Source organism: Cygnus atratus, chromosome 16 (assembly GCF_013377495.2).
Source record: "Cygnus atratus isolate AKBS03 ecotype Queensland, Australia chromosome 16, CAtr_DNAZoo_HiC_assembly, whole genome shotgun sequence".
Taxonomy (NCBI): Eukaryota; Metazoa; Chordata; class Aves; order Anseriformes; family Anatidae; genus Cygnus; species Cygnus atratus.
Window position 1 is genome coordinate 8876018 of NC_066377.1, and position 19265 is coordinate 8895282.

The 19265-nt window shown below is 55.0% G+C and overlaps 1 protein-coding gene across 1 annotated transcript in view; it reads left to right on the plus strand.

Moving 5' to 3' along the window:
- The window catches only part of B4GALT5 (beta-1,4-galactosyltransferase 5), a 32750-nt gene extending 13957 nt beyond the window's left edge, over positions 1-18793 (plus strand). The window contains exons 2-9 of the mRNA XM_035548499.2: positions 6854-6988; positions 10340-10453; positions 11297-11421; positions 11868-11984; positions 12796-12983; positions 13181-13303; positions 13754-13855; positions 15704-18793. Coding sequence (XP_035404392.1) covers positions 6854-6988; positions 10340-10453; positions 11297-11421; positions 11868-11984; positions 12796-12983; positions 13181-13303; positions 13754-13855; positions 15704-15851 — 1052 coding nt within the window. The 3' untranslated portion in view covers positions 15852-18793. The remainder of the gene's footprint in view (positions 1-6853; positions 6989-10339; positions 10454-11296; positions 11422-11867; positions 11985-12795; positions 12984-13180; positions 13304-13753; positions 13856-15703) is intronic.
- The last annotated feature ends 472 nt before the right edge of the window (positions 18794-19265 follow it).

The window sequence follows — 19265 nt, forward strand, 5'->3', positions numbered from 1 at the left end:
TGACAGCTTTTTTTGTCCTACAGAAGTGCAGCAGCTGTACTCACTTCGTTAGTGCTGTGGTCTTTAATTATCGCAGACAAGAACAACTCGGAAATCTCGCTGCGGAGGCCAAGCTGCTGCGTCTCCTGATGGTGCTGAACTGTGGAAGGAGCCTTCTTGGCTGGGAGCTCTGAGCTGTTGCCTTCTTAAATCTCGGATGGCAATCAGCCCACGTGATTCCAGAATCTCAGTCTAGGGAATTCTTTTAGGAGTTGGGAGGACTGGCAGGCACACCGGGCTGATGTGTGGTGTGGGGGTGTGACAGTGCTCCTTCCCCGTACGCTGAAACTGCTGTTCTCCTTTTATCTGGCCTTGACAAAGAAGCCACAAAGGGGATGTCTTGGGCTATTGCTGCGAATGGATCTTGTTAGCTGCAGTCTGCACAGTGAGAGTCACGCTTACTGCAAAGCCCCTCGTGTACTTCCCAGGCTGGAGCAGTTGCACGACCCTCTGCACTAGCAGGTACCGGCACTGCAGTTTGTGCTGCTTCAGGGTCTGGGCTCTTTCAGCCCCAGCATGGAGCCGAAACCCCCTCAGCCACATCAGAAATGAGCCTGGGGCTTCTGTGGGCGGGATGTTGCTGTGCTGAGGAAAGCAGCAGCAGAGCAGGGTACGGCGTGGTGCAGGATGAGGGCCTGGCCCCGCTCTGCACCTGCGGCAGGGCGCTCCGTGTGTGCGGGGAGCATCCCTCCGGCCCCTCTGGGGACGCGCTGGCGGCAAGGAATGGGTCCCATGGGGCATGGGCATCACTGGCAAGCGAGGCAGGGAGCAAAGCTCCCCCCGCACAAGGCTTTTTTTGGAGGCAAAAACCCTGTAAATAAGAGCCGGACCATTCTTTAGCCATAAATGGCAGCGTGAGGCATGCCCCGGGTCTTGCAGAACCGAAGGAAGGATGAATGCGGTGCTGGGTGCTACAACCACACATCCTGCACTTGTGTTTTAGTGTGACAGCTGGGAGGCGGTTTGGTTTCACACGCGGTAACTCACGTAGTCCTACCTGGCTGAAGGCGCTAACCGGTGACCAGAAACAAAATTTTGGCCCCCAATTTGGAACAACTCCGTTGCAGCAAACGTGAGGCTGGGCGTGTGACGGCCCTTTTTGTTCAGCCGTGCTGAGCTTGCGAAACGCAGTTGGAAAATCAGGTCTTGGTTTGTTTCCGTTGGAATATCCTAAACAACTGTCAGATTGTCCTTTAGTTCATAGAAGTCGAGATGCTAGAACTTCAGTGGCGATTGTACCGCGTGGACCGAGTTGCTAACTCTGTGGCTCCGTTAAATTGTTTTTATCTTGACGCTTGGATAATCCCCAGTGGGTGTAGGTAATCTCCTAATCTGGCAGATTAACAAATGAGTGATTTCAAAATTTACCTATGTAAGTGGTGCGTGGTTATACAGAAACTGCAAATCCAAACCCAGCCTGCCTTTGTGACCTGGCTATGCGCTAGGTGGCCGAAGGACAGCGTAGATTAGAGCTCTCAATTTAATGCGTTTCCTGGGAAGAAGCACCACAAACATAGCCTTTTTCCTGCCTGTCTTAAAGCTTCTTGCTCGATGTGTGCGATGTCCTGACCAGGGATTTCCTCCCTCCTGCAGCTGCATCGGTTCCCGTGGCCAGGAAGCAAAGGAGGAGAGGGCTGCTCTGCCTCCCCTGGCTCGCCCAGGTTTGCTTGATTTGTGTCGGTTTTCTCACTGAAGCTCTCCCTCCGTTTCCTCGTCCCGATCCTACGTGAGCATCGGGATTCCTGCCGCTTGGAGCTGGTGCCCGGGACGCAGGAATTCCCCCCGCTTTGTCTCCCGAGGGGCCGAGGCACAAACGCCGAGCTGTCCGTGTTTGCTGTCCGGGGCCGGCAGCGGCGTGCGAGCGCTGCCAGCTGAAGAGGGCAGCAGCCAGGCCCTTCTGCTTGCTGAAGGGCCCTTTTATTGTGCTCTTAACCGCGCGGTGCCCACGAGAGCAGGCCGAGCGCTGTGCTTTTGTGCTCTGCGTGCCCAGAAATCTGCTGGCAGCCCTCGCTCTCCCGCTCCTCGGCAGCGGCTGTGCCGACCCTGGCAGGGAGGGCGGCCTGGCCGCGAAGGGGCAGGGATGGCGACCAAACAGGAGATGCAGTCCCGTGCAATTGCATCTCCCGAGCTGCGGTTAAAGTAGGAGAGCACCAATCTCACTAGGAAGGGTAATATTTAACTCGGGCGAGCGCTTGTCGTGCTCTACGTGCTGGCCCATGCACGTCACTGCGCCCGGCCGGGCGCTGGGTGCTCGGTGGTGGGCACGGAGCTCACCCAGGTGGGCGCTGCAGGGCTGGGGGTGCTCGGGGTTCCCCTGGGCTTCCGAATTGTTGCACGTGGCTGGGGCGCTCCTCTCGCTGCCTGTCCTGAAGTCAGTGCAGGGGTGCTCGGAGGAAGTTGCACAACCCCCCAGCCCGGGCAGCGCTGGGATTGCTGAGATGGGCGCTGATAGCGGCTCTCTTCACATCACGATAAAGAACTCGGGAACTAGTCGCGTAACCAGATTTCCACCCCGCCCCCTGCTGAAACCTTCCCAGCTTCTTTTTTTTTTTTTTCTTTTTCCTTCCCATTTTCAGATGCAGATTCCCAACAGTCAGGACTTGGTCGAACATCGCTGCAGTCTCTGATCCTCCCCCCTTGCCGGGTGCACGTGCGGGCTGAGTTTGGGAGCGGGTGCTTGGTAATTACCAGCTCAGTGCTGCGGCACTGCTAATTCTTAGGCCACTTAACGTATCAAATTATTCCTTCCTGTGCTATTTATAGGCAAAGGGCTAAGTAACAGTGTTGGCATTAATATTAAATTCTCTAAACCTAATTGTAACCTCTTATTTAATTGTTCTGGCACTCTGTACAGCAGGGGAATACGGTGCTGCCGAACGCGTGAGGCTAATGGAGGCAGAGGTCTCCTGGCATACCAGCGGTGGGACGCTGCGCTGCTACGCTCCCTCATCACCTTGCTTACACGTTCAGGCTGTCGTACTGTCTATATTTTCCTCGGAGGGTTAGTGTAGGGCGAGGGTGAGTAAAAGCCTTGTGCTGCTAACGCTGACTTGGTGCTGGGGATCTGCTGGAAGAGCCCCGTAAAAGGCTTGGTGCGGAGGTGCTGTGCATTGAGGGCCAGCACCGCTCTCGCTGGCGCTGCCCCACACATCTCCAGCGTGCAAACATCCCACAAGCTCAACGCTTCGTGCTCTCTCCGAGCGCCTGATGAAGCTGCGTGTTGGTTTAGGATTTATTGGTTTGTTATTCCAACGCCTGCACCCGGGGCGGGGCAGGGCAGGGGCTCGGGCCAGCCGCACGCTGTGCCCCAGCACCGCTTTGGTGTGTCGGGAGGAAAAGGCCATGCTTAAACCCCGAGCAGCCCCTATGTGCTTCTGCATCCAGACAGATGGCCTGGGAAAGCCCTGAATGGGACAGAAAGCCCTAAATCTCCGCGCAGAGGAAGACGCGGTCCTTCCTCCGGAAAGCCTGGCCGCTGTGCGGGGCGCTGATAACGCTGGCAGGGCAGGGCTGCTGCCACCCACCTGGCCTCTCTTCCCGGCCCCAGCCGCGTGGCGGGACACCCCGCTGTCCCCCGTGCTGGGGACCGTCCTTCTGCGTCCTGCTGGGGTCGTGAGCAGGATGCGGTGGGTCTGAGCCCCTCCGGTGTCGGCAGCCGGCGTGAATCGTGCTCAGAGCTCTCCCAAACAAACTCCCGAAGTGGAAATCGCTCCGCTGCCTCTTCTCGTACATATCATGGCCGTGAAATTAATTTTCCATGAGAGAGTCAGCTGTTTCTTAATTAGAAGTGCTCTGAAAATACCAGCTGAGAAATGATTACAGGAAGCTTTCAGTGCTCATTTATGTAATTGGACTTCACCTCCCCAGTTCAAGCTGCTGCCCGTGCCCAGGCTTTGGTGAGTGCTGGCGTCCCCCCACCTTGCTCGTGGGGGTGCCGGGGTGCAGATGTGAAGGTGCACAGCTCGGGGTGCTGCGGGGAGCCCCGCTGCTGCTGCTGGGCAGCCGGAGGCTTGGCGCTGCGCTTACAGAACCATAGCACGGCTCCCACGTGCTTAAATCCCAGCAGGGCTGACTTGTCCCGTAAACCAAAGGGAATAATCTTACCGCGGTCATCTGGGCGGACAGGTCTTTAAATTTTGCTCATTTTCCGTGTGGATAATGAGGGTCTGCTGGAAATTCCTCCAAAAAGAGGCATCTCCCCCTGCTGACAGAGGCCAAAATCCCTCTCCTGTCCTTGTGCCGCCGCTCGGCTGCCGTAGCGGGGCTGTTATCGCTCCACGGATGTGCTCTCAAGTGCCTTGTGGTCAGGCAGAGGAAAGGCAGAAGGCTAATGTAATTTTCTAGACCATCCTACGTGGTTAGATTAGCCCTATCTCGCAACACGGAGAATTGCTTTCCGGCTGAACCCCAGCTCAGCCGGTGTGAGCCGCACGTGCACGGCGCTGCTCCGAGCCGGGGCCGTGTCCCGGCACCCCGTGTCACAGCCAGCGCTGGCGGCAGCACCGCCACGCCACCGTCGTGGCCCTGACCTCTGGGGGCAGCTGGGTTGTGCTTAATGCAATTACAGGCTGGCCCCTCTGCTCATCAAAAGCCCAGGAAATGGAGGAGCGAGCTGGGGTCCGGCCCAGCCCGTGCAGGCTCGGGCCCAGCCCTGGCAGCTGCACCGAGCTGAGTTAAGCACTGGGCAGATAAAGGGAGTGAAATGTTTTAAATAATGCATTTTAAACCTAATTTCCTGGGACACTAGGGATGTGTGATGGTGCTGGGTCACGGCAGGGGAGCACAGCGTTGGCTGGGGCAGCACGGACACAGGGGTCTGTGCTTGGTGGCACGGCACCGCCGCAGCCAGGTACCCCTGCGACCCTTTTAGTAAAGGGGTTAATGTGGGAAAAGGCACTGCTGCCTAAAACAAAGCTGCTCTTGTTTTTGCTCGAGCTCCCCTGGGGATGGTAACGGCTGTGACAGTCTGTTAAGGATTCCCGCTGCAATTTCATCAAAGTGGAAATGAGCAAGTCATGTCGTGCGCCTCTGCGAGGCCGTGCTTCGTCTGCCCTGTTGGAGAACGGGGGAACAAACGTCGCATTCAGCGCGCTGGACAGACCTCCCTGTTCCTGAAATTAAGCAGGGATTGGATGCTGATTTGTGTCTCTTTCATTCTTTCATGCTTCACCAAACCTGATTCCGCTTTACCCAGCGAGCAGAAGGCATAATGAAGTAGAAAGCTAAATTACTTGTTCAGCATCAGCAAGTCGTGCCTCGCCGCTGACTCAAAGCCCGGGCGAGCTGGGCACTGGGAGCCTGCTGGGGCCCCTGCTCGCCCTTATCGCAGCCCGGTCCTGGGAAACATCTCCAGCGGTTCTGGCTCCCCTCTGGCTGCTCTGTGCAAACGAGAGGAGCTGTGCCCTGTCCCGTGATTCGCCTTTTGGGCGGTTGGGAAGGGCAGTGGGCAGACTTTAATCCTGGCTGCTTTACGACGGGCGAGGTGAGGCTGTGCCCCGCCTGCCCTTGCTCTGCTGTGCTCTGGGGCACGCAGCTCCTGCCTCGTGCTGGTCCGTGCTGCCTCCTGGTAGAGCCTCCTGGTAGAGCCTCCTGATGCTTCGCTGCATCTTCGCGTGGATGGTGTCCGTCTGTGAGGGCAAGGTGCTGCAAACGCGTCCTTAGGAGCCGTGTGCCCTGCAGGGTTTAGGTGCAGCTTTGGCCAAGGCAGCTCCTGCTCGCTGCTGTGCTGGCGTAAGCCAGTGTTCAGGCAGAGGCTGGGCTGGGGAAGGTGCCCCGACAAAATCTGGGGCCAGTTCCTCCTTTTGGGTGCCTTGGCACTTGTGTTGCTCTTGTGACATCCATCCCTGGCAGAGGAGGGACTAGAAATGAGCATTCAACGTTGCTTTTGCAGCGGTTTAGCTGCTAAGCCCCTGCTGCAGGCGGTGAGGCCGCGCGGCTCGGGGCAGGCGGGGTGCAGGCAGCACGGCTGCTGGCTCCGGAGCTTAGATGCCCTTCCAAATATTTACTTACCTGCGTGGAAAAAAAATAATAGAGTTATAATTAGGAAATAGCAGGCAGCAGCTGCTCCGGAGGCTGCCGTGAGTGCTGTGGTCAGAAGGGGAAAGCAGAGGAGCGGCTGTGGCTGTGTGTACCAACTGGGCAGCGCTGGCGGAGCAGCCTCGCGCCCTGATACGGGTCCCTATCTAATCGGGGCTCGGGCTTCCTGGCACCATCAGCTGCCGTTCCCGCTGTTAGTATGGTCGGCCCTCTGTTTTTTCTCCTCCCTGGTTTCAGATCAAGGTGTTCTGTAGAGGGGCTGGCAGGCGACCTGGTGCACGCACTGCCCAGGGCGCAGGAGGGTGATGGTGAGGAGGGTTTTGCTGAGGGACAGCAGGAGGAGCGTGCGTTTCGGTGCCATGGGTAACGTGCCCTGTGCCCAGGTACCAGCCCAGCCCTTGCGCTGCGGTCTAGGGATGAGTTTCTGTGTCCGGTCGTGCTGCTCAGTTTCCTGTTCTAATGATACTTCCGAACTGTACGTCCGTACTTGCACAACAAAAGGTGTTTAACCTGTAAAGCCAAGTGACAGTCTGCGCTGTCAGGAGCAGCTGTGAGCTCCCCTTGTTGATCGGCCGGGGTTGCAAAGGTGCCTTCCCCCCACGCTCCGACCGCGCGCCCTTCGCAGCTCCCGTCGGGTGACCCAGGGAAGCTCCTGGCAGCAGGGAGCTGCAGCGCAGCAGGGTGCTGGGAATGCTTCCAAAAGACTCGTGTTCCTCTTTCCTCCGAGAGCTGCTGCTCACGGAAATCTTTTTTCTTTTTTTTTTTTCTCTCCTTGCAGTGAACACCTACCTCTTCATGATGCAAGCCCAAGGCATCATTATTCGTGAGAACATGAGAACAATAGGAGCTCAGGTGTACGAGCAGGTGGTCCGCAGTGCCTATGCCAAGAGGAACAGCAGTGTGAATGACTCAGGTATTTCCTTAATAATTGTCATTTTGATTAAAGTCTTCATTTCCGGTGGAAATCAAGTTGACCTGAACTGCTCTCGGTTCATAAATAATTTATCTTGGAAATGATTTATGGTGGTAAACGCAGGGTGGGGATTTTGCTTCACTGGTTTCTTCTATGTGAAGGTTTTTTAATTCAGATGCTTCTCACTTAAATAAGGGGTGGAAATCCTGATAGGTCTAAACTGACTGGATATTGAGCTGGAAAACTGCTTTCCAGGAAATTCAGCTTGTTAGCTTCCACCAATCTGAGGATAAACACTTTCAAATTCAGTGCAAGGATCAGGTTTCGTATTTAAGAAAAAAAAAAAAGCTTCTCAGGCTCACGCATGCTCCCAGAGCCATGGCATCACGCACGTGGTGGAGCCTGTGCGTATCAGCTTCACTCTTCCCATTCAGGGCTGAACTGAAATGACTCGGCTGGAGATGTGCCACAGATCACATACTGAGCTCTGGGCAGGCTGCAGGGATCCGAGAGGCAGGCTCGGACTTCAAGGCTCTTTACCATCCGTACCATCAAGCTGATAAAAGGTTTACAAGTGTTTGTGTAAATATAGCACAGTGAAAACATAAACGTGTGTGTCTGTGTACAGCTCGGCGTGGGGCACCCCGCTGGGGCTGGGCGAGCAGGTGTGACACTGAGCGTGGCTCTGGTGTTCCCGTGTCACCTGCGGGCACATCGGTGCCGGCTCCAGCGCTGGGCTGGGTTCATCACCAGGGCTGAACGAGTTAAAAAGGGCAAGATTGCTTCGCAATTTAAATGCGTGATGATGCCACTGCCCTGCTCGCCCCCAGGAGCGTCGGCTCCCATGTGCAGAGCGGGTGCTGCAGCCACTGTGCTCTGCACAGGGGGTTTGGATCGCACCAGTGACCTGTGCACTGAGGTCAGCCGGGCTGCCAGCCTGGGCTATTTTAAGGCTGGAGACGTCAGCTGAAGCAGATGCACGGTGAGGATGGAGCTCACGCTCCCGACTTGAGAGGAGGAGGGCTGGATGCTTCGCCTCTGCGGCTGGCGGTGATGCAAGCCTCCCAGCTGGCAGCCTGCGGGGATGTGAGCCCTCCGAAACCTGCCGTGAACTCCTCCTGTGTGCGGTGGGCAGCAGAATCCTGCTGTGGGAATAACCAGCTCTGCACAGCCCTCGGCTCTGCCCAGACCCGGGCGGATAACCTCCCTGCTCCGGCAGCCTGCGGCAGCGCAGACCGTGCGCCAGCCTTGGGTGACCTTCCCCTGGCACAAGGTTGGAGCGCGCACGGGACGGGCAGAGGTGGCATCTGCCGGGCACGGCGCTGTGGCCACCAGGATGGCATTATCGCTCGGATGGGCAGCTTCCTCCCTGAGCGTCTGCAGGGCCCTTGCTGTGATCTCCGTGGGCACGCTGTGGATCCAGCCCGGTGATGTGCGTCCTCCCCACGCCACTGCTGGCTGTGCGGAAGCCGGGAGAGCAAATCCACACGTGCAGGCAGCGTGGGACAGCTGCCGGCAGGACCACCACAGGCCCGATGGCACGAGAAGACCCCGTGGCTCCTCGCTGGCTGTCCCTGCCCCAGCACCTTGCAGGCGGGAGGCTGCTGATGCTCTCCAAGCTGCAGCCTTGCCTGCCTCTCACCTGGGCCCCAGAAGGCAGCAGGTCTTTTATTACAAACAGGCTCGTGTGTGTGTCCTCCAGCACCTGTGGCTTTGATTCCTAGGGAGATTGCTTAGAAAAGTGACGTCGTCCAGTCCTGAATGGCAGGGGGACACAGCGCGGGGTGGTGTGCCGCGAGCACCGTGCGCTTCTGCCTCACCTTCTATGTTTGTGCTTCGTCTCTGCTTTATTTTTCTTCTGTTATTCAAATGAGGAAGTTACTTTTTAAGCATTTGATAATAGATGCAAAAATAGGTTTCCTATTCAGCGAGCTGGGAGGCGTCCGGTCTGCGCTTCCGCAGCCCAGAATGGCAGCGCTTCATGCAAAAGGGCGCGCTGAGCATCGCCCTGTGTTGTCAGACAAACCCAGCATCGAGAGCGTGTTCTGGTGATACCAGCTTAATGGGAATCTGGTTATTAAAATTTAGAGCAGTATCAAGCCTCCAAAAGCATCTGTCGAGCATCTATCAAAGCTGACAAGCCCCTGGGTTCTGTCTGCAAGTCCATCAGAAGCCTGCCTGGGATGCTCTGGGTGCCCACTGGAGCAGACGAGCGGTGCTCACAGCACGATGGTGGGCTCCGCTCCTGTAAATCTGCTGTTTGCTGCTGTGTCACCTGCAGCCCTTGTGTCCAAGGCCCTGCTGAGTTGCTTGGGCACCTCTGGGGCAGAAAGACCCCCTGGAGCCTTTGTCTCCAAAGAGCCGGTTTGTAGCATGCTGGTGGGACACCAGGACCACTAGGCTTGAGCGTGCTGGGAGCTGTGCCCATCGCGAGGCGATGCAGTCGGCTTCGGCAGCGATGCCCTCACATGGGGAGGGAGCTGGAGGGGACAAGTCCTTTCTGTCCCAGTGGGTCAGGAGCACGGGGCTGTCTGAGATGTGGCTGGGTGGCCACAGTGCTAAATAGTTGCTTTCCAGCACCTCTGGGGGGTGAGGTGGTTTGAGGTGGGTGCTGGTGGTGTCCTGAGACCAAGAGGCTAATGCCCCGCTGTGCACTTGATGCTCTGAGAAAGTGGAGAGGCAGCATCTTCCCGTAGCAGCTGGGGCGTTACTACAGAAAGGAAACTTTTCTGCTACCTAAAATATAGGTTGCAGTTGGCCGGAGCTGTGGTGGCTGTGGGCGACTGCAGAAAGCAGAAGTTCGTAGCTGCACAAAAACTTCCTTAAAGCGGCTGGAGGTGCAGCACGCCAGGGGCTTTTACCCAGAAGGTGAAAGGAAGCAGAGGAACCAGGGCGCTGGAGAAACGTGCCGCAACCTGCTGGGGCACAGAGTTTCCTCTGTGCAAGCCCAGGCAGGCCGCTTGTGAGCCTGTGGTCCCCTTGGTCCGCAGATTTCAGGGACGAGGTGTTCAGTAGCTTCTCCTGCCATGCTCCTTGTGCTCCTCTGTTTGACCTGTCTGTGATACCTGGCGGTGATGCTCTGAGCAGAAGGCTGAAGGTTTCTCTGGTGCGGCCTCACGCAATGTGGCCGGGCTGCCCCCCCTGTCCTGCGGCTGCCCACCTGAGGGTGGGGACGAGCCCCTGGCTGGGTCTCGGCTGCAAGTCGGGGGCTTGCGTTGGGTGGGGGCACCCCCGTGGTGCTGGGGATGCTCCCAGGCATGGGCGGCTTCTGGAGTTTGCTCACGGTGGCTGCACAAACCGGAGACCTGCAGCTCAGCTGTAGACTCCTCCTTTTTTTTTATCCCTCCCCAGATTATCCTCTTGACCTGAATCACAACGAAACCTTTCTGCAAGCCACAACTTTTCTTCCCGAAGACTTCACCTACTTCCCCAACCACACCTGTCCCGAGAGGCTCCCTTCTATGAGTGAGTACCAGCGGGTGCAGAGCCACCCCCGCCTTCCCGGCGGCTCCGTGTGCCCCTCGTCACCTCCTGCCTGGCCTGGGTGGCAGTGGCACAGCACGTGGCAGTGGCACAGCACGTGGCAGCACCCCATTTCACCCGCGTCCCACCTCTCCCACGGAGCACCGAGGCCAGGGATGAATGGCAGCGCTGTTCGGAGCTGTCCCCTCCTGGGAAGCCGTTGTTTACCCGATTGCCTGAATTAATTCCTGCTACGTCGGAGGCACGTCTCCCTCCTCAAGCTTGCCCGTGGCAAACATGAACAAAAGGGGAATTGTGCGCTGCCAGCCCGTGGAGAGGCCGGGCCAGCCCTTTTCCAGGGGCAGTGGGGTCGCTCCCTCGCCCCGAGCTGGGCATGAGCCATGGGGGGACGGGAGGGTGCGGGGTGCAGGCAGGACCTCTGCTGCAGCTAGGAGAAATGCTCCTGCCTAGGCATTGCTTCCATGGGAAACTGGGCTTTCCAGGGTAAATCCTTCTGAAAAGGGGAAGATGGCTCAGTATGGAGGCGTGGGGTTTTTGTCTGCCTGAAACCTCCATGGGGAAGGGGGTGCTGGATGCCGGAGCTGCTGTGTGCCCCAACGGTGGTGGGTCTCTGATAGAGAGCTGTGTCCAGCAACAGCCGTGACGGCTGAGCAGGGCTGAGGAGCGACAAGGCACACCAGTAGCATTCCCTAGTCATCTTTTTAGGTGTCTGGGGACAGAAGAAGCCACTTGCATTCGGTACTGGGAACAGAGGGCAAGGGGGAGCAGGCAGCAAGCCACCCCAGGAGCGTGGCTCCTGACCTGCTGCTCCTGCTGTCTCCCCAGAGGGCCCCATCGATGTAAATATGAGCGAGATCACCATGGAGGACGTCCACCAGTTCTTCTCAAAAGACCCTTCCATCAAGCTGGGAGGCCACTGGAAGCCGAGCGACTGCCTGCCTCGCTGGAAGGTGAGCGGGAGGCTTGGAGCGCCTGGGGGGGCAGTGGGGGCACGTTACTGGGAGCACTGGGATCTACCTCTGGTGTGCTGCGGCTGCAGGGCAGTGGTGTGAGGATCCCCGCGATGTGGGACTGCAGCACTGGGAGAAATGCTGAAGCTGAGGGCTGTTAGCGACACACGAGTCAGCTCTGGGTTTCTGCAAGGACTGCTGAGGGGACAGGCAGCGATCTTGCCTGGCTGCTTCCCCCTGACAAGCATTCAGCTCACCCCCACCCTGTTTGGGGGGGGATTCGCTCAGGAGGCGAGGTGGCACTGCTGGGGACCTGTGCCCAGATTTGTACCATTTATACAGGGAGAGCAGCACTGACACCGTGCCAGCAGCCTCCTCCCTGGGTCGGGGTCTGTAGGCCGCAGGAGCTGCTTTCGAGGCGCAGAGCTGTGTCCTTTCATCCCCAGGTGGCAATCCTGATCCCATTCCGCAATCGCTATGAGCATCTTCCGGTCCTCTTCAGGCACCTTATTCCAATGCTGCAGCGTCAACGTTTACAGTTCGCGTTTTATGTCGTGGAACAAGTAAGTGGGTCGCGGTGCTGCGCCGGGCGGGCGGTGCTGGGGGCTGACATCGCAGCCTGCCAGGGCAGCAGTGCTTTGTGTCCCGAGGGGTTTACCCGACAGATCGCATCCCTTCAGCTTCTGAAGGTCTGGGGTTAATGTTGCAATGTTCAAATTGTCCCATCCCGCTGAAAAGCGGCACAGCTGAGAGGCGTGCCCAAAAATGACTTTTTTAATCTAAAAAAATCCAGTAGACTTGTTTTAAAAAAAAAAAAAAAATGAAAGAGATTTTAAACAAAACAAACTGCAGCTTCGAAGCAGGTATTTGCAGTTGAAATAATGCTGCATTATCGCGGTGTGTATTTGTAGTGGCTTCAGGGAGCATCCCTTGGGCCTGACGGGGTGGATGCACGCGCTTCTTGTCTGCGCAGTGTCTGGAAGCCTTCCATCAGTGTAGAACCTAAGACTGTAATTTGATGTGTATGCTAACCTGTCACTTAAGCTATCTGGTTTCATCCACCCCGTAAACATGCCTCCATATTTAGGTGCCCTTGCTGTTCTGGGCAGCAGCCAGTAGAGATTGATTGAAATTGTTTTGCTTTTTGTTCAACTATCTGGCTAATGATACTTTTTGCAGCTTTATTTTTGCTTCTGCAGTCTTGGTATGTAAGTTTGGGTTAATCTCACTAGTCTGTCTGTTCCACCACATCGTTTCCCTTTGAGCAGTGGATCTGGGAGCTGACTGCTCTGCGGTTCCCTAAATAGGGCCGAGAGTGCGCGCACACAGCGTGAACTTGTGCGGGGCTTCCCTTGAAGGCGCTCTCTCTCCTAGGCTGGTAACCAACCCTTTAACCGTGCCATGCTCTTCAACGTCGGCTTTCGGGAAGCAATGAAGGACTTGGACTGGGACTGTCTCATCTTCCACGATGTGGACCACATACCAGAAAACGACCGCAACTATTACGGGTGCGGCCAGATGCCGAGACACTTCGCAGCCAAGCTGGACAAGTACATGTACCTGTAAGCACCGCTCTTCCTCTTCGCTATGATAATAAATAAGAAGCAAGTGTTACATTTTCTTCTGAAAGGCAGAAGCCCAAAGTAAAGCACAAACGGGCATGGAGGAGAGCATCCTCACAGCTCAGTGTCCCCCGCTGCACGTGGGAAAGCCGCAGTTGGTGCCGCGGTCCCCGCACTGACCCTTCTCTCCCCCTCAGGCTCCCCTACAACGAGTTCTTCGGCGGGGTGAGTGGCCTGACTGTGGAGCAGTTCCAGAAGATCAATGGTTTTCCCAACGCCTTCTGGGGCTGGGGTGGCGAAGACGACGACCTCTGGAACAGGTACGGGCTCAGCCCGCGTCCCTGCGATGGGCAGGGCTCCCTGTGGCGTGGTGCTGCTGCCAGCTCCGCGGAGCACAGAAATTCCAGGAACTCGAGGAATTCCTGAGCACAGTGCCATGGTCCCGAGTGCTGGGAGCAGCCTCAGCCCCCTGTCGATGTTTAGCCCCTTGCTGTGCCATGCTCACCTGGGCTGGGCAGAGCCAGCCTGGCTGGAGGTGACGTGGTGTGGGTGCGTGACCATGTCAAACCGATCCTCAGCTGAACCTCAGGTACCTGGAGGTGCTGAGCATGGTGCAGCTTAGGCTGAGGTGGGGAGTTTGCATAGCTTATCCGCTCGGTGGAAAGGCAAAGCTACGATAGGGGTCACAAGTGCCCTAACTGTGCGAGCTGGTGGCACAACAAGGGCAGCTGTTTATTTTACTTCTTACTTTTCTTCCCTTTCCAACGCAGAGTGCAGTACGCAGGCTATTCGGTGACTCGGCCGGAAGGAGACACAGGGAAATACAAATCAATTCCCCACCATCATCGGGGAGAAGTGCAGTTCCTAGGAAGGCAAGTGATGTGTTTTTTATTTTATTTTTAAAGGTCCCAGAGGCCTTCACAAAGTCTATGCCATGTACAAGGCTCCCTGCAGCTGTCAGAAGGCAATAACAGCCACAAGTTGCAAAGGAAACAAACTGTGGGGAGAAGAGGGAGGCGGAGCACTGCTGGGCATCCAGGATGTTTCGTGCCTAAGGCAAGGGGTCCTTGTGGTGTGCTTGCAGCTCCTTGGGTGCTACCCAAAAGGTAGGGCTGTCAGACATCCGTGAGCCAGAGTTGTTTCAGAGGGTACGACCGCTCAAGGAAGGACTGCTGCTGCTGGGGGCCATGGGTGGAATTTGAGTCTTCTGCAAGCTATGCAATAGGAAACCAGAGAAATACCTTTTTTTGCAATCAACGGCAGGAATTAAGACTTGCAGGGTGCGAGCTGCTGCATGGTGCTAGCTCTGTTCTGGAAAGGGGCTGCTGGCTGCTGCTGGCAGAAGAAGGGAGCAGCAAGGGGGCTTTGTTCTGCAAAACACCACTTGAATTCGCTGCAGATTCAGAGGAGAAATGAACTTGCATGCTGGTTGTCAGTCATCTACAGAGGATTTGTTTTGGGGGGGGGTTCCATTTGAGGTTATATATAATCGTTAGCCCTAGTTTTCATTGCTGTGTCAGACGGAATGCAGCAAGCGAGAGATGCTTCTCTCATTTCACTCTTGAAAAGAGGAATCGAGGAAGTCAATTCTGGCTTTAAAAAGCCATATTTAGTCAAGCCCTTGAAGCGTGTAAGGACAGGAGCGCAGTGGGCTGGAGCACTTGTTCCTGGCGCTTCTCTGGCCTCCCCCCGGCTCCAGCAGGGAGCCCCGGTTCGATCTGGGCACGAGCTGTGGGTCAGGGGCAGCCCCTGCCCAGGAGCCAGGCTGACAGCCGTGTGCTTTCACTCCATTTCACCTCCTACAAGAGCCCCCCTTCTGCTTCTCTTCTCTGCCGCAGCTTTTCCCACCCAAGCAGGGAACCTGACAGTTTTCTCAGGGAAATTATTTGTCAAGATGCCGTTTCCTGCCACCGTCCTGCTGTTGCAACCTCTTTGAAGTCAGTTTAGGCTCTTCAGCCTTCGGTCTGACCCGGAGCCTTCCTTTTCCTCCTGGCACGTCCGTTCCCTGCTGCTTTTCCTGTGCCCAGGTCCCAGCCCCGGCTTCCCCTCGCCCCATGCAGCGGTGCTGGGTGCTGCCAGGTGCTGGCACTGGGTGCTGCAGGGCAGGGCGTCCTGTCCTGCCATGATGCTTCTGCTTTTTTTCTCCTTACCCCCTGCCCCCCCACACACACCCTCCCACCTTAGGCCTTAAATTTCATCACGCTGCCCTTAAATTTGCTTGAGGCTGCTCTTGTGCACCAGCTGCAGTTTCCTTCCCCAAAACACAGTTCTTCTAGGTTTACTTCTTCCTCCCCCGTCACTCACACTAAAACCATTAGTTCTGTTCTTGTGTGGCGTCCTGTTTCCTAAAAATGGAGAGGACCACATCACCTATCAGCTGCTTTTCTATGGGATGTTTTGGCTGGAGCAGGGCAGGAGCCCTCCCTCAGCCCGGGAAGGCTTTGGGCAAGAACCGCTGCTTGTCTGAGAGCTCAGCGCCTGCTCGGTGCCCAGGGAGCACAGGTAGCGTCTTGATCTGTGTCAGGTGGTAGAATTTTGTGTCATTTTGTGACACTGGGGCTGCTCACGTGCCAGGAATGTACAAAAGGTGACGGTCCTCTTTACTGAGGACTCAGAAATTCTGTTTTGCTGGTGGGGCTGTCTGGTCTAAGGGGATGGGCTCTGCACGGCTCCGTGTGATATAACAGTGCCTCCATGGGCCTCTGGTTCTCCCTGAACAGGTACGCCTTGCTGAGGAAGTCGAAAGAAAGGCAAGCCCTGGATGGCCTCAATAACTTGAACTACTTTCCTAACGTCACGTATGACGCCTTGTATAAGAACATCACTGTTAACCTGACACCGGAGCTGGCTCTGGTGACCGAATATTAAGAGGAAAAAATAACTGCTCTGCCCTTCACCAAGAAAGCACCACGCCAGACTTTCTTTTCCAAGGGTTATCGAGGACGAAATACTTTGTCTAATGAAGGATCACAGTATTTTGGAGAATAAGGCTGAAAGTGCACGCACAAATTGTCCTGGCTGTTCCAATCCGACCCAGTACTCGTGCAGCGAGCTCAGCAGTCATTTTCTTTCCCCGCCACTTGCTTTCTGGGTTTCAGGACGACAGTTTGAACTGCTGCTCTCGTCTCCACATTCCTCCAGCAATCTCCAGCACCAGACTCGCCTCGGACGTGCTTTCTCCTCCAGGAACCAGCTCAGCCGAGGGACTCTGGCTTCCCGGCGGTGAACGTCGGAAGCAATTCAGTCGGCAACTGCCCCAGTGGGAGATCAGACGGCTTCTGATACCGTTCTTCTACATTTGTGTGGTTTTTTAAATGACCTGCTTGAAGTATATACAACAGAATCGCTTCTTAAAGAAGTGTAAGTGTAAATATGCTTTGTAAATTGCCCCTTTTTATTTTCTTCTATGGTTTGAATCCAAGCTAGAGGTTTACATAAGGTCACTCATCTTAGTCCTGAATTCTGTAAACACTTGTGTGTGCATCACTGTACTTGTGCAAGTTGTTCCCTTTTCAGCCAGTGAGACTGCTTGCATGATTTAAGCTATGCATATGCATAAATATTTGTGGGACAGGGCCCTAAACTTCAAAATGTAGCGGATGAGAAATACAGCCATGTCATCACTCCTTACAGGAATCATGTAGGTGGCTTCTTCCAGGAAGGGTGAAGAAGTGGGAATATTTATGGAGAAACTCCCATTTCTATCGTGTTCACAACATACTGTACAAATCAGTCTGAAAGCCATATGGGATAAAATCCATCGCCTGTCGCCCTGTCTCCCACCCTGATGGTAAGCGCAGCTCAGCAGGTTGCCCCAGAGCTCCCGGGGGGCCACGCGGGCAAGCCGCTCATCCTGCCCCTGCTGTACCCGCCCCAACATGCCCCCTGCGAGCAGGGCTGTGCCCTCGCTCCTCAAGGGGGGGCAGTACGGTTTGGGGTGGTTCTGCGGAGGAGGATTTGGGGTTTATTGCGTAAATCCAGCGGTACGCTGCCGCGATGGAGGTTAGAGCTGAGTGGCGCGCTTGCTTGTCCCTGTTGGCCACCTGAAAGTGCTGGCAGGAGTGCAGGTAGTGGGCAGGCTGTCCGAAGGGTTCCGGTATGGGATAAATGAAGGACACATGAATTACATTCATGCAAACGTGAGTACCAGGAACTTTAGAGCTTGGTCTGACACCCCAACCAGTCGCCCGAATTTGAGTCGTCCCTTCCCCTCCCGTCCCGTCTTCCCATCCTCTCCTTCTCCGCGGCAGGCAGGGGGAGGCTGGGCTGTGCTTTCCAATCTCTTCCTCACCGAAAGCCAGCCCGTCGGTTACACAGCGTGTACACAGTCATTTTTACTGGACCTCTCTGACTTAAAAGTAAATACGTTGGGGGTTGTGTTTTAATTTGTATTTATACAACACTTGTGAGTACTTAACCTCAGAAGTACTTAACTTTCTTTTTATTGCATTGTTTGCCTTCGGTTTCCGTAACTGCTCATGGTTTATATTGTTTTCTTGGTTCCGTGGACGTATGATCCCCATACGCATCTGTTGTGGGTGTGACTGCCCAGGGCATTCCTAACCTGTATCCAGAAAACGTCAGTTTAGAAAACAGTTCTCGTGTAGATCTTATCAGCCGGCATGAGAGGACAGCGAGTCTGCCCTTGAAAAGCGCTGATAAGTTTGTAACTTAGGTTTAAAGTCTTTGAATTTACATGTGCTTTAAAATTGCTTCCCGAGGGAATTCACCGTGGTTATTCGCAGGCAGAGGTGAGGATTTGCTTTTTATGGCGCATATAGCAATAAAGACTTTCGCTACTGAATCTTGATCTCCGATTCACGTGGACCCTTTTCAGATGCTAAACCCGTGTTGCCCTGCCCCTCTTTTCTTTAATCTTGATCCCTTGCTAGAAATCTGTCTTTGTTTAATGGTGCTTCAAACAAGGAATGTATTTCAACTAGTCGACGTTCACTACCGCAGGAATCATGCATGTGTGTGTGAGTAGGTGTTAAACTACCGTTGTTTGAATCCTCAGCCTTTGACGTGTACCTGACATCCATTGCACCTTGTGTTGAACAAAGAAAGATGTTACCTCTGCTCAGAAATGCACTCTGCGGTTGGCATAAAAGGGTCCATTTCCACCCCCCCCCCCCCCAAGCAGCATCCCTGTTCATAGTTCCTTTGTTCTAATCACGTTGAATTTTTTCCCTTTTTAAAATGTGGAATATCTTAAAATGTGCACTGTTAATCTTATCAGCTATGTCAAATACTGTATAGTAAATGTAACTGTTAAAAACATACTGTCAAGCGCATGTGCTGTTATGGTGTAAAAATTCTCGTATTAAGGAGAACTTGTACATATTCTGGCAGCTGAAACTCAACAAGGCCACTTGTTCACCCCTTCCACATCAACACCGTCTCTCAGCCCTGCTGGAGGGCAGGTCATGTTCAATGCTGACTTCTTTTTTTTAATGAGCCATGTGGGTTTTATTTGCTAAAGTATTTATTTTCAGTTCATTATTTGTAAAGCTCTGCTTCTCTAAGGGAGGTACTGTCTGAGCAACAGCCACACACTTCTATTCACTCGCCATCAGGAGTGGCTTTAAACTACAACGTATCTTTCCATCACCACGGCTTTTGAGCTTACTGTTATGTTTTTAAGAGGTGCCAGGGGGACATTTTTGCACTGAAGACTAGTGTTTTAAAACACACACACACACTTCTCAGCAAAGCAATCCTTTGTGTCATTACATTTATTTACCCATGTGTTTGTACATTTTTGTATTTGTTAATTTATGAATGATTTTTTCAGTAAAAAATACATATTCAAGAACAAAGAGTGCAGCGGTTGCTTTTTCTCTCGGAGCTGGGGGGGCGCTTTGGGTGTGCGGATGGGGGTGTTTGCGTGACCTCTGTGTGGGAGGTGAAATCTGCAAGCCCTGAGGGTGAGCAGGGAGGGAGGGAGGGAGGGTGGGGGTCCCTGGGCAGGGGCTGCAGCAGCCAGGAGCGAGGTCTGCGTGCTGACAGCCGGCCGGGAGCTGCTCTGGGGAGCCCCCAGCCCTGGTGCTGGGCTAGAGCTGCTGCCTGGAATGAAGGGGGCGTAGGAGCCCCATGGGTGTACTGCTTTGTGCATGCTGTAGCCATGGGTGTACTGCTTTGTGCGTGCCACAGCCGTGTCTTCCAAGCATCTGATCTGGTGTGGTGCTGGCGGAGAGGCCGGCAGCCTCAGGGGAGGTGAGTTTAGGAAGTTATTTGGCTGCGGAGAAAGCTGGCAGAGAGCGTTTGTAATTAGATTTTTGA